At 41.7% G+C, this 15,482-nt stretch overlaps 1 protein-coding gene across 4 annotated transcripts in view; it reads right to left on the bottom strand.

Annotated features, from left to right (window-relative positions):
- RIPOR2 (RHO family interacting cell polarization regulator 2) overlaps window positions 1–15,482 on the bottom strand; it is a 211,242-nt gene that overhangs the window by 105,426 nt on the left and 90,334 nt on the right. The window contains exon 1 of one of the 4 annotated variants that reach the window (XM_082848031.1): window positions 6,718–7,265. The exons of 2 other annotated variants lie outside the window; for them this stretch is intronic. In XM_082848031.1, the coding sequence (XP_082704157.1) occupies window positions 6,718–6,778 (61 nt within the window). In that variant the 5' untranslated portion in view covers window positions 6,779–7,265. Of the gene's footprint in view, window positions 1–6,717; window positions 7,266–15,482 lie in introns of those variants that run through there. One more of the 4 variants, XM_082848029.1, reaches the window with a different exon arrangement.

Below are 15,482 nucleotides of genomic sequence, written 5' to 3'. Positions count from 1 at the left end.
GTTATTTTCTTCCTGGTTCTCGGCTCATCACTTCTTACACTGAATGGGCAGTTTAGAATGACGTCAAGAGGGAGAAGAGACCAGCCGGTGTCCCCCTGTTGCTGCTTGAGTTGTACAGTATAAACATTTGAACTCTTAACTCCCAGTGATCCAAAGACTAAGAAGGAAAGATTTGCAGTGAAAAGGTGGCACCATAACCTCGTCACTTTCCAGACGGGCAGCAACTTGTTTTTAGTTCTCTTTATTTTATTTAGAAATAATTATTTCCTAGGGTTAAACCTCCTAATACAGCAGAGATGACATACCCTCAAGATCTTTTCTCTGTTTACTAGGTTACCTATTAATGACAATCTTTACAAAGGTTGACACAGTGTTTTCTCTCTCCCTCAGTTGGGAAAATAGACACCTCACCCTGCCAAAAGTTCACATTTTCCTCACTTTTATATTTTAACATCTAGAATTTTTTACTTGTATCCATCATTGATCTTCAAGTGTCTTCTGCCTGAAGCCTCTGTTAAGCAAGTTGAGGCATGAAAAAGCATAAGATATGGAAAGTCCACACGTGAAAGAATGACGATAATATAAATTATCATTAACTTGCCTCTGGAGTGAAGCTGGCCATTATACCTGCCTTTTGATTGTTATTCCAGCGTATATGTCAAAATCTTTCTCTTAAAAATATCTAAAAGTGATCAAGTAAATTGTCATTTTTCTTGAAGGGAAATTCTTGATGAGTGATGAGATACACTCCGTCTACACAGCACAAAGTGAAGTGGTTTTTCAGCTCAAACGACCTGGTTTGTCTATCAACAAGGATCGAACATTTCAGATTCTTGACAAATCCCTTCACTCTGCGGTGCACACATGGTATGGAATCATCACCCGCCTAGTCGGCCAGGCATCTCCACATTTCAGGCGCCCCAGAAACCAGCCCCCAATCCAGCCTGGAACTTACTGTCAAGGAAGTACATGAATGTTCAATATCCCACCAGCCCCTGCATTGTGGTTTCATTTTCTTCCATCCATTTTTACTTGACAGGACCAGTCACTATTTTTTTTTTCTTCCTCTCTGTCCTTCTGGTACTTGAAACAGTCATTTCAACTTGACTCAACTAATACCTTTTCCTTCTTTAAAATCTCTCCTGAAACCAACTGAATTGCAAACATTTTCATTAAACATCACAGCCGTTTGGTAAACAATCAACAGACAAAATTTAGCCATCCAAAAATAAATGAGAAGTGGAATAAGCCTACACTTGCTAAGCACAGTAAAACATGTGAGGTAAAGGTAACGGGATACATCACATTTCTTTAATAAATAGGTTGACTTCAGTAAGTGAAGTAACTCCCATCAAAGAGCAAGGGCAATACTCCCAACTTATTTCACTGCTTTGGTCATAACAACTACACATTTCCTTTTTTTTTTTAACTATTTTCCCCCCATACAAACAATGGGTATGCATATACTTGTAGTTTTCAACTCAAGTCCTGTAGAAGATATACTCAAGGCTATCTCATACTATTCCTAAAAAGACTTTCCTGGCTGCCTATAGAGATATTAAATAAGCATTTAAAATGCTTTCTTTGTGATTCTGGGCCCCTTTTTGGCTTTGGCCTGATCTAAATAAGTCACCCTGAGGTCACTGGGGGCCATAAATCAGGGGGGTGGACGGGGGGCTAAGACGGCCTGCATAGCTTTAGTGCAATGTGCTATTTTAGCTTGTGCCCCTGAAATGACACCATCTCTTTGGCACCAGCCAAAGTAAGCTTCCTAGACATCTATGGGAAGGGAATGTTTTGCAGTAATCCAAGGCATAGGTCACACAGGCATGAAATATTGTGGGGAGGTCTGTGTCTGCTCCAGACCCTGGGACAAATAAAGTAGGGAAAACAACTTCCAACCGAAACATTTATCCAGGATTCCAGGAATGGAACTTGACCCAAGCAATCTCGGCAAACTGCGAAAGCAAAGAGTGGCCAACTTTTTTCAACCCAGGAAACTAAGGCAGCCTCTTCCTGTCCCGTCTCCAATCCCATTACTTGGGTCCACTTGAGAACCCCAGACATGGATGTTTTTGAGAAAGGGCTGACATAGCTAAATAACAATTCTTATATCTACGTGCTATAAAATGTGGCATAATCAAACAAAAAGGTCCAACTCTCTCTCTAACCAAGGCACATACACTTTTATGCTCTCTTTCTCAACACTTTTTCCATAGAGGGTATGGACTTAACCAGTCTGAACTTTCAGGATTTATTGGTTTTGTACATAATCTTAATTTAATCTCTTCTTCCTTCTTTCTTTTAATTTTGGAAAGGGCAAATGTAATTCAGTAAATATCAAAACATGCCAGATTACAACAGGTTGCAGAATTGTTTACCCATTAAAAAAAATCTACCTTGGCTTCATAAGCTGTTTACACAGAAAGACAAAGTGGGCATCTATTCTATACTTACAATTCTCTTTTTGTTAAAACTTTTGCAATTTTTTTGCTCTCTCTGAGCTGAAGATCCCATTGAAAGGGGAAAAAATGTTAACTTACTTGGCTTGGGGAAAGGAGAGAGGTTTGGTTCGAAAGTGTGTGGCATTTTTTTTCAAGCATCTGTCAGTCTCTTTAAGAGCAACAGGCAGCTAATGGTCGAGTGGACTTCCCTTTGAGTTTCTCTCTATCTGGGAGAGTTCTCCTTTGGGGAGTTTGAAACAACTTTCCTAGATACTGTAATCCAGGACAGGAGAAGTATTCTTATGCTATGCTGCATTGTACCAGAACATTCGAAGGTCTGGCAAAGCTTTGCAGTTTCCTGTGGTCTTTCTAGAAGCAAGATTTTAAAAGACATGTAAGTGTCCAGGGACTATATAAGCCTGAGAAATACTTTGCACACATGACCATGAACTCGTGCAGTTTTATTATTCTAATCATTGCACTTGACCGCAGATTACCGAGCACTGCTGAAAACAAAGGCAGTGAGGGCTTGTGGTTCTAAGGAAAGAAGGACTGCAACTTTAACTTGTGCCAAGGAGTAATTCTGACTGCTAACCTACTGGCTGACCACCCCTGGGGAACTGTTTCCTCCCACACACGAATCCTGTTCTGTTCTTGAAAGCTGGCCAAGGGCCTCCACTGTGCGTGACACTTTTTTTCTATTATTATTATCGCCATCATAATTGTTAGAGTTATCATTACTATTATTATCCATCCAGCTATTTCTACTAACATACACCAGACTGGCTGTCAAGAAGGCACAGTGACAAAACAGATGAAAGCCCTTTAATTTGATAAGTTTGAAACAACAATGGGAAAGAAGCCCTCTAATTCCAATTACTGGTTTTTCAATAGCTTGGTAATCAAACCAATCATTCCCCCAAGAAGGAATAAAGTCTACTGGATAGTAACCATTTTCTAAATGGCATGGTGATATGAAAATAAATAAATACATAGTGATATTTGGAAAGCCAACCTGAGGTGGGGGTGGGGGAGGGAGGGAGAGAAAGAGGAATAAAATATTAGGGTTTCTGGGGGGTAGGTGGGTGACTGCTTTTCTCTCTCTCCCTCTTCCTCTCTCCCTCTCACTAATCATATGCAACGCTCCTCTAGAACAAGAGCAAAGTTACACACCAATGCTTCTTAATTTCATGAACTTTAACATTTTCTTTAACCACAGAAAACAACAGCTGAAGCAAACAGGATCTCAGAAAGGCAGTTAAAAAAATATATTGCGAGCATGACTCAGTTTTTTCTTCCCAGATCTTTATGTGGTCCATAAATCTAAATGGATTATATATACTTTTAACCAAATGGACCTAAATTCTAAATTTGTTTTTCTTTAGGGGGAAAGGGTCCTTTAAAAATGTGGCCACTGCAAGGAAATATGGTTGCCTTGGTAACAAGCTCCTAGGCATCTTCCTTCCTTTATGTTAGAGGAAACTCACTGGACCAAAAGCTTTCTGCTTTCTTAGGCATGTTAAAGTGAGCTTAAAGCATGGAGGAAAGCTAGAGCAAGCTTGAACTCTTCTAGGTAGATGTATGCCACTGTGCAGAAGAGATGAAGTAATAGAATGCTGGAGCTTTTCAAATGAGATCTGAGAGATTGTGTAATCAACACTCTTGTTTTAGGTAAAAAATGAGGCTCAGCAAGATTAAGTAAGTGACTTGCCCAAGATCCTACATCTACATTACAGCAGGTGCAGGGCTACAATCCAGGCTCCGGACAACTTGTCCAGTGCTGTTTCCACCCAGGCATACATCTGAAAAGTGGTTTATGAACTGATTTTCTGTAATAAGTCCTATTTTGAATATACTAGGTTAACCAGACATGTGAAAAAACTCTGTGCAGAATTCCTTTTATACATTGCTTTCTAACCTATTCTAAGAACCCATTTTTGTGAACACATAGTCAGAATTAGTATTTATTGAGTGCTTACCATGTTTGAGGCACTATTCTAAGCACCTTCCCTGTAACAATATTTAATCCACACACCATCCTAGGAAGTTAGCACTCCATTTATAAGTGAGTCAACTGAGAGAGAGATTAAGTAACCAGCTCAAAGTCATAGAGTGAATTAAGTGGCAAAGCCCAGGCAGTGCAAGTCTGGAGAGGAAGCTCTTGACTATTACCCTGCAGGGAGCTTACTTAAAAAGAAGGAACTACCCGGACAAGCTTTCACATAAATAGGCAAACACGATCCATGACTCTGAAAACTGAATACAAATATGCTGGATGTTGGACTTGCAAGGATTCTCTCTCTAATCTTTAGAGATTAAGTTAAATGAGATAATCAGTCTGGAAAGTACAAAGCATATCACCTGTGAAGTACAACGCAAATGTTATGAATCTATTATGAAGATACCCTGTACAACCCAATAGGTATTATTGTCCCATCTCACCACTGAAGAAACAGAGGTTTAGTTTAGCAATTACTTTGCTTAAATCACATAGGTAATATGAAGCAAAATGAGAATTTGAATCGGAATCTTGTCTGACTCCCCGCTTGACTCTTTACCGTGCTGTTGAGGTTGAAATAATCACATTGATACACATTGATAATCATGAATGCTCAAGAGAGAGATCTTACTCATCAAGCCCTACTTTGCTGAGGTCTTAATTCTTTCCCTCAGAGTGGGGCGGCTCACCTAGCCGTCTATAGGTGGCACTCTTTAGCACAGTAGCCATTGTTAAAGAGAAAAATCCCTTTGGGGGAAAGAAATGTGGCCTGGCATTTTGGAGGTTGGGTAGATAATTACCAAATGGTCCCATTTAGGCTTATCTTCCTAGTTGTAAACATGTTCTAATTCCTGAAGGGAGTAACTAAGTATGTATACACAGAGAAAACATCTTTTCTTTTTTTTTTTTTTTTGCGGTACGCGGGCCTCCCACTGTTGTGGCCTCTCCCGTTGCGGAGCACAGGCTCCGGACGCGCAGGCTCAGCGGCCATGGCTCACGGGCCCAGCCACTCCGCGGCATATGGGATTTTCCCGGACTGGGGCATGAACCCGTGTCCCCTGCATCGGCAGGCGGACTCCCAACCACTGTGCCACCAGGGTAAGCCCACAGAGAAAACATCTTTAAGTAGAAGTGAAAGCTGAGGAATGGAGCCTAAGATCAAACTTCGAGTCACAGTGGCTCTACCTGTCATCCAAGTAGAGCAACAGCTTGAGAACATGCCAAACAGCAAGCAAGCTCGGGGAGACATTCTTTAAGCTGGTTGAAATTGTGATAAAAACCCAAATTATGGTTTTAAATATTTCTGAGGCTACAACAAAAGTAATGTGAAGACAGACATCAGTAATGGTAACCTCCTAGATGACTAGATTACAAGGGATTCTTATTATGCTATACTCTTTCATTTGTCTTCAATGAACTTGTACTACTTGGGTAACTGCAAAAAATTTTACTAGAGCTCCTTTAAAAAATTACTTGATAAGAGTTTTTTAAAAACTACCAGATACGGTTCTTGTGGAAACCAACAAGTTTATGAGGTCCCGAGTCCAGAGTACCACTTCTTTAGACAGTTCCAAATTCTTGAAAAGCTCTTGCCTACAGCCCAACCTCATAGGCAGCATTTGATTACAAGGCATCTGTAGATTACAAGATTAGCCATTTCAAATTGCAACCCTTACAGTCAAATCCCACAACACTGGTCTACCTGGGGAAACCTAAGCGGCGCAGTTGATGTCAGAAGCTAGCATGGCTGCTGCCTCCCAGCCTGGAAGAAGAGGAAAAGGGAAAGGCAACTGAGACAGGGTTGGGGTGCCAAATAAGTCCACGGAAGAGTGGAGAGGGCAAGACCCAAAGGCAGAGAGAGAAAAGAAGGACAGGTGGGTAGTGCAGAGCAAAGCAATATGGCACTGTGGGGCACCATCCCCGGCCCATCTGTCCAACTGCTGCCCTGCAGTCCTGCTGTGTGCTGAGCACGGAGACAGACTTATTTCCTTAAGGTGTTAGACAAGAGAGCACAGAAGAGGGACAAGGGGAAATTTTAGTACTATTTTCTACCCTAAACTAAACCTTTGGTCATGACTTTAAAAAAAAAAATTTATTTGGAGGAACCATTCAGTTCCCTTGTCCCGGGTTCTGCAGTGTACTTCTGGGGTGCCAGCCCATCTAGGATGCTTTCAAAGTCCTCAAGTCCCTTACCCAAGCCGGGCCACAGTTTCCAACAGTGTCAAAGTTAAGCAAAGTAGATCAGAAAGGCTCCTGCCAGAATGACGTGTTTACCTTCACAAAAAACATCATCCTCTTCATCCATCAGGAGCTCCTTGGAGTCTAGATACTGCATCTTGGAGCCGGCAGTCAGCGTGTGCAGTGGCCTCAGCAGCTACCCTGCCCTTCGAGGCGACTTCCTTTTCCCAGCTTGGCTAAGCGCCCCGAGAGGGCAGCGTCCGCCTCTGCCCTCGAGAAAGCAGCTTCATTCATATGAACAGGCTTCGTGAGCCTTTTGAAGAGTGCATTCCAGGTGGGGTAATTTTCACCACTGAGAAGAAAGAATTTTTTTTTTGGAAGGGGGCTGCAGATCCGGTTGGAGCTGAACAGAGATAGCGCTTAAAGTCTGAGGGCAATGAATTCTATTTCAAAGCGACAGCTTTCATATTTTCTTAAAGAGGAAGGCGGCCGTTTAACTTTCTTATGAATTTGAACACAATGGGTAGTGTTGAAAGAGAGGGGGTTCACATTTCTCCTATCTTGGTTTTGCTTCAATGACAATTTATCTGAAAGGAAAGCAAGCCACTATGCTAGACCCAGGCAGGCATCTGGAGGGACAGAGCTTTTCTTTCACTCAGTAATAGTTGCATTTTTCTTTCTTTGCAAACCCCTGACATTTGAGGATTAGAAAATTTCCAACACTTAAACCAGATTTAATGCACATCTAGGCTCTTATTGACTCAATTAATCTATGGTCAATAAATGGATAAATCGTTTGGGTCAAACAACTTCCATTTTATAATACTGACTCAGTATGATACTTCAGACTTATCACTAAAGCAGAAAGGAGAAAATGTAACTCAGAAGGCAGTTCCTCCCAGAGGGAGGACTAACCACTGACCTGTCAAGTCAGTACCAGTGGTTGGCATCACTATATTGAAACACCCAAAGTGTGCTAAATTCTGTATGGCGGTTCAAACACAAATCTCTGAGTGATACTGCAACTTCACTTGGGGTTTCCCAGCCCTCTACTTTGTGTTATAAGACGTCTCAGGCGTCAGAAGCTTGGAAAATGCAAACGGAGATGATGGCAGGGAGTTGTTGGCCCAAGGTGTTTATTTCTGGCAACTTTATTTATTGAGTAGGGTTTTAAAAATATGTACATATATTAATAGACTTTGTTTTTTAGAGCAGTTTCAGGTTCACAGCAAAATTGAGAGGAAGTAATAGAGGCTCCCCATAACGCCCTGCCCCCCACACACATATAGCCTCCCCCATTATCAACACCCCGACCCCCAGAGTGGTACATTTCTTACAACTGATGAACCTATGCTGATACGTTATTATCACCCAGAATCCAAGGTTGACATTAGTCCAAGGTGCATTCTTGGTGTTGTATATTCTATGGACTTGGACAAACAGATAATGACATGTATCCACCATTATAGTTTCATACAAAGTAGTTTCTCTGCCCTAAAAATCCTCTGTGCTTTGCCTATTTATCCCCCACCACCACAACCCCTGGCAGCCACTGATCTTTTTTTTTAAATAAATTTATTTATTTATTATTTATTTAATTTTTGGCTGCTTCGGTTCTTCGTTGCTGCGTGCGGGCTTTCTCTAGTTACAGTGAGCGGGGGCTACTCTTTGTTGTGATGCGCAGGCTTCTCGTTGCGGTGGCTTCTCTTGTTGCGGAACACGGGCTCAGTAGTTGTGGCTCACGGGCTCTAGAGCACAGGCTTTGTAGTTGTGGCGCACAGGCTTAGCTGCTCTGCGGCATGTGGGATCTTCCCGGACCAGGGCTCAGACCCGTGTCTCCTGCACTGGCAGGTAGATTCTTAACCACTGCACCACCAGGGAAGTCCCAACCACTGATTTTTTACTGTCTCCATAGTTCTGCCTGTTCCAGAATGTCATAGTTGGAATCATATACAAGGTAGACTTTTCAGATTGGCTTCTTTCACTTAGTAGTATGCATTTAAGTTTCCTCCTTGTCTTTTCAGGGCTTGATAGCTCATTTCTTCTTAATTTTGAATAACATTCCATTGTCTGGATGTAACACAGTTTATCTATTCACCTACAGAAGGATATCTTGGTTCCTTCCAAGTTTGGGCAATTATGAATAAAGTTGATATAAACAACCATGTGCAGGTTTTTGTGTGGACATAAATTTTCACCTCCTTTGAGTGCATAAAAAGGAGCGCGATTACTTGATTGTATGGTGAGAGTAGGTTAAGTTTTGTATGAAACTGTCAAATTGTCTTCCACGGTGGCTGCATCATTTTGGATCCCCACCACTAATGAATGAAAGGTCCTGTTGCTCCACATCCTTGCCAGCATTTGGTGTTCTGGATTTTGCCCATTCTAATAGGTGTGTAGTGGTATCTCGGATTCCTAAGTGCTTTTGAAGAGACTCCTGGTGCTACGTTCCAAGCTAAGAACTATCCCCTCCTCCCTTAACCGTATCCTTGAAATTACACCAGCTTCTCCCAGGGGAGAGTATGGAAAATAGAGCTGGAGAAGTCCAGCTGTGAGAACGGATGTGTACAGAGGAATTCTAGAGTCAGTCAATCATGAAGGGTTATTTGAGCACCAGCAGTGGGCTTACCCCTGCACTGGGTGCCGTGGGGTTTCCAGAGACAATATGTAGCCTGGGGCCTGTTGGAACCTCCAATTGCTCTCAAGCAGGGTTCAGACCATCCGTAGGGGAGAGTTTGGAAATGGCGTTTTCGGTTGCACGACGACTGGGGGTATGACTGACATTTAATGTCTTGGTAACCTTCCTGTAATGCATGGGACAGTGGCTTGAGAGGCATTTAGTGTCCAGCCCTAAAGGCCAGTAGTGCCCTTACCCCCTTGAGAAATACCCTGAGAGGCAGACAGCTGGTGCTGAAGCCTTTCTCTAGATTGCCTTTGCTCCCCTCCTTTCTGACCCTTCCACCACCATCTCCCACCCCAATTCCCATTCAAATTACTTTTCTGGTCAAGGGTTGTGCTTAATTATCTAAATTAAATTAATTTAAATGGGCCTGAACTGGAGGATGGTGAAGCCATTATGGAATATAGTATGGGGGTTCCTCAAAAAATTAAAAATAGAATTACCATATGACCCAGCAAGCCTACTCCTGGACATACATCCCCAAAATTTGAAAGCAAGATCTTGAATTGATGCTTGCACTGCCATGTTCATTGCAGCATTATTCACAATAGTCAAGATGTAAAAGGAATCTAAATGTCCATCAGTGAGCGAATGGATAAAGAAAATGTGGCATATAGATACAATGGAATATCATTCAGCCTTAAAAAAAGAAGGAAATCCTGTTATATGCTATAACATGGATGAATCTTAAGGACATTATGCTAAATGCAATAAGCCAATCACAAAAAGACCAATACTGTATGAATCCCCTTATGTAATGTATCTAAAGTAGTCAAATTCATAGAACAGCAAGGAGAATGGTGGTTGCTGGGGGCTGGGGGGAGAGGAAAATGGGAAGTTTTTCGATAGGTATAGAGTTTCAGTCATGCAAGATGAAAAAGTTCTAGAGATCTGTTGTACGACAATGTGCACATTGTGGACTTAAAATGTGGACTTAAAAATTGTTAAGAGGGTAAATCTATGTTATGTGGGTTTTTTTACTATATACAAAACAAAACAAAAAAATGGCCCCAAATGTAGGAAATTTGCATGCAGACCCGAGCTCCATTTGTTGTGGCTGGGATGAGAGGATAGGTATCAATTCTGATGATCACTACATTTCTCACCCATTGTCCTGTGCCCTTTAATCTGCATAACCGCACAAGGTGGGTGTTATCTCATTTTACAGCTGAAGCGATGGGACTTAAATAAGGTGAGAGCTTAAATAACTTTCCTAAGAGCACATAGCTAGCGAGCGGCAGATTGCACTAATTCTAAAGCTCACCCCATTACCTCTCATCTAAACAGCTTTATGGAGTGACTGCCAGTGATCTGGGTCACCAGAGTATCCCTGTGGCTCCTGGGGACCTGCACTGCCTCCATTTCCTCCCACCCCAGAACCACCAGGTTACCGTAGTAACCCTGGGGTCCCTAGCCATTCCACTTCAGCAAGTGAACATAACCTCGCTAGGCCTACCTCCTTATCTTCAAATGGAGAAAATAATATCTCCCTGTTAAGGGCTTAATTGTGTCCCTCCCCCATCCACAACCAAAGTCCATACGTTGAAGTCCTAACCCCCAGTACCTCAGAATGTGACCTTATTTGGAAATAGGATAATTGCAGATGTAATCAGTTAAGATGAAGTCATACTTGAATAGGACGGGCCCCCTAAAAATCCAGTTGTCCTTATAAAAAGGGGAGATTTGGACACAGACACACACACAGGGAGAACAGCATGTGAAGATGAAAGCAGAGATCTAGAAATCAAGGAATGCCAAAGATTGCCAGCAAACCACCAGAAGCTATGGAACAGATTCTGCCTCACCTTCTTCAGAAGACACCAACCCTCCTGACAACTTCATCTCAGCCTTCTAGCCTCCAAAACCATGAAACAATACATTTCGGTTATTTAAGCCACCCAGCTTGGGGTGCTTTGTTACGGAAGCCCTAGCGAGCTAATACATCTCCTCATTTGGCTTGTTTTGAGGATTACAAAGAATAATTCATGTAAAGGAACTAACAGAGCACATGGCACACCATACATACCCAACTGTAATTATCCAAATTAAATCTCTCACAGGGCAGTTTAGGGCCATTTCTTGGGCTGAGGCCTCAATGTGGGTGGAGAGTGAGCGGCCACCATGCTCGGTACAAAATCTCAATCACCCTTTGGACATTCTCCTCTGTCTTTTCTCCTCCAATTTAGATATTTTTAAAAGACAGCTAAGAATCTCAAAGAACAAGTCATAAATGCCACTAAGAATGCCTTGAGAGCAGCATTATAGAAAATATGTTCCTTGCTCCCAAAGTTCACAGTCACCTTAGAGAGAAGGCATATATGCATGACATGTTGGCTAAGGGGGAAAATGAATGACCTATAGATGCATGCATCCATACGGATCCATTCCAGAAACATCATGTTGACTAAGAAGGTCTCATAAAAATATAAGTAATATGAGTTGACTTATATAAATCACAAAAATGGGCAAAATGAAAAAATATATAAATAACAGCTAAACTGACAAAAACAGATTAACAGGAGAAGAGGCATACAAATTTTATTAACATTTGTATAATGCCTGGGTGCTTCACAGAAAAGAAGTGAAAATCCCAAAGAAGTGGTTAGACTTGGGGGCTATATACTATTTTAACAAAGAGTGATAAGTTGTGGAGAAGTGACTAGACAAAGAAAGGCGGGGAGGTTTGGACTCCTAGGGGTAGTGACTTGGGGGAAGGAGACTAAGAAATGTATGACAGATAAGGGTTGTTTAATAAGGTATGTTATACAGAGACACTGAAGTGTAAGGAGTTGATGCACTTTTGCTAGCTTGAAGATGGAGGGGGTCCCATGCAAGAACCAAAGAGCAGCCTCTAGGAGTAAACAGTGACCCCCTAGCTGACAGCCAACAAGGTAACAGGCACTTTAATCTTACAGCTGCAAGGAGCTGAGTTTTGCCAACAATCTGAACGAACTCGGAAGTAACTTCTTCCCCAGAGCCTCGCCCAGCTGACATTTTTTTTTCAGTCTTGTGATACCCAGAGCAGAGTACTCAGTTAAGCCTAACCTACAGAACTGTGAGTTAATAAATAGGTGCTGTTCTAAAAGAAAAAGAAAAAAAAAGATATGTTATGCAGACTCATCTCATCTCTGGTGATAAAAGTGGCCTTCAGTTGATAAAGAGTCATTTTCCTCTTCCTGGTACGGGAGAGGGGAACACTTTTACAAAGAGAAATTTATGCCCTGTGTCTGCTATTTCTGAATTGCCTTCAGCTAAAAATAATCCTAATGCCAATGTGGCATATTTTGGGGTGGCGTATTCTGATCCTCTTCAAATCCATACTAGAAAAGAAAGACTAAAGCTAGGGAAACTGAGTGCTCAGAGCTAGGCAAGTCAGTGAGGTGGAGTTAAGGGGGTGTAGGTTATAGAGAGTAGTTTTGACTAAGCAGTGAGAGATGAGTCTGGAACAATAACTAAAGGACCTTGCACTTCAGTGATTGAGGCAAACAGCTAATACTTGGATTTGAGGAGTGAACAAAAGTAAGGATGAACCAGTGTGAGCCAACTATTTTAATAAAAGGCTGATTTGTGATAACCTGGGCTAAGTTTAACAACAGAACTCACCAAGGTCAAAAGCACAGGAACATGGCAAAGCTTTTATACCCTGAACAGTTGGTATCCACCTTGTGCTATACCAGGTATGCAGATATGCATGGTCTAGTCCTTGCTTTGAGGAGCTTTACTTGCCCACTCCTGTGTTCATTCATTTACTCATTCATTCATCCATCCATCTATCTATTTGAAAAATGATAATGAATGCCTACTATATTTCAGGCACAGTGGGAAACATTTAAGTAAATATATAAATGACTGTGCTTGTGTTGTGTTGAACATGTGAAAATCTACACGGTGATATTATCTTGTGGTATGAGAATTTGTTATAATGATTGGCTATTTATTAATTTTAAACATTTCTGCATGGTTTGCTGTTTTGAAAAAAAATTACCACCTGTGAAGTGCTTAGAGGAGGAAGTCACCCTGATGGGAAAATGTCATCATCCAATGTGGGCTTTCATTTCAATAGAGGATGGGCTTCACAACCTTCTCTCTGTACCCATTCCTGGAGAATTTCCCACTCCCTCCAGAAAGTATTTCTAAATACATAATTTTCAGATACAAAAACTTCAGAGCAGGGAGAAGAATCTGAAATAATTAGGGGTATTAGAAACAGAAAGGAGAACAAAGTAGGAGAGAGGAATTGAAACTGTGAGGAGTGTTTGGAATCAAGAAAGAAAAAGAAGGTGAAAATACCACAGAGCCAGAAATAAGCTTATCTTTGGGTAAGTTTGCCTGTAAAAATGCACATAAGATGTATCTAACTGCAGAATGCCATGGACAAGGAGCTGAGACTAAAGGAGCATGATTTTTTTTTTTTTTTTTTGGCTGACAAAGCAAGAGACTTTATTGCAAGGGGCACCTGGGTGGAGAGCAGGTGGGTAAGGGAACCCAGGAGGACTGCTCTGCCACGTGGCTCGCGGTCTCGGGTTTTATGGTGATGGGATTAGTTTCTGGTTGTCTCTGGCCAATCATTCTGACTCAGGGTCCTTTCTGGTGGCGAGCGGAACCGCTCAGCCAAGATGGATTCCAGCAAGGTGGATTCTGGGAGGTTGGTAGGACATGTGGAGTGGTGTCTCCTCTCTCCTTTTGACCTTTCCCATATTCTTCTACTTGACGGTGGCTTGTTACTTCCGTGTTCTAAAGGAACATGATTTTAATGGTGTTCCTGTTTTCACATTACAAGAGGAGACACCCACCTCATGGGATTACAGCTCTCCCAGAGGCTTTGTAAGTCTTCCTGTTCACCTTCCCCCATTTTAGGGGTATCTTTCAACTGTAGAAGCCACACTCAAGGTCACTTACTACAGGTGCTGGGGAAGCCTGAAGGACAGGCTGACCAAAGCTCCGGATGGATTTGCCCCCCCAGCTGTGTCGTAGCCTTCAAAACCAAGAGCAAACAATATAGTGAAACCAGCAGACTGGTAGTCACTGGAGTAGTTAGAGAATGAGTTTGGAGCTTCTTTAAAGTCCCTTTCCCAGAAAATTGTCATAATTTGACCTGTCTTTTGGTTCCTTGGAAGACCCCATTTACAAGGCTGTCTTTATTTAACTTGACTCAGTGCTGCCTGGAGTGAAGAGCCTCTTCCCTGGGCCTGCTTGTTGAAAACAACCAGAAGCAATTGGTGAATAACTAAGCTGCCTAGGGCAGTGGTAAGAATTGGGGGCAAACAGTAGGTGAACCAAACTCTTAAAAAAAAAAAAAAAAAAAGCTGAGGAAACAGATGGCCACAGGGAGCTTTGAAAAGCTCTGACATATTCCTGGGGATCCAGAAGGCCAAACACGTGTAGGGCTGTACGCACGACCAGGCTGTGCACATGCTTAGAAAAGACCTGCAAGGCCATAAACTCTCACCTCTGTCTAATCTTGAGGCTCTGCAGAAGCAGGAAGTAAATGTTAAGGCAAACTTATAAAGTGCCTAGCTGAGTGTTGAAGGTGTGTCCCAGCTTACATACAGAGTCACTTGGCAAAAGCTAAGACTTATTGTTTCCAGGCATCTAAAGAAATCTCTGTCCAACGTTAGCTGACTGCTAAGTAACTAAGCAGAGATTTCAGTGTCCACAAATGACAAAGAATACAGACTTTACAGAACTAGTTCGGAAAAGTCACTAAACAACAATAAAAACCCCTAGGGAAGGGGGAGAATCTGATTTCCAAAATTCCCATATAATATTAAATAAATTGTCCAGTTTTCAACAAAAAATTGAGACATGAAAAGAAACAAGAAAGTATGGCCCATAAAACAAAACAAAACCAATCAATAGAAACTGTCCCTGAAGAAGCCCGGATGTTAGACTTACTAGGACAAAGACTTTAAATCATCTATTTAAAATGTATTCAAACAATTAAAGGAGAAGAGAAGAAGAATGTCTCATGATGGAAAATATCAACAAGAAGATATTGTCTGAAGAAAACAAAAAACACTCACTCAAAAAGATACATGTACCCCCATGTTCATGGCTGTGTTATTTACAATAGTCAAGATATGGGAACAACCTTAGTGCCCATCAGTGGATGAATGGATAAAGAAGATGTGGTATATATACACAATGAATACTACTCAGCTATAAAAAAAGAATGAAATCT

This window comes from Leucopleurus acutus, assembly GCF_964270905.1.
Source record: "Leucopleurus acutus genome assembly, chromosome: 10".
Classification (NCBI taxonomy): Eukaryota; Metazoa; Chordata; class Mammalia; order Artiodactyla; family Delphinidae; genus Leucopleurus; species Leucopleurus acutus.
The sequence above is the reverse complement of the archived record's forward strand: the minus strand, read 5'-3'. Positions and strand labels throughout refer to the sequence as shown.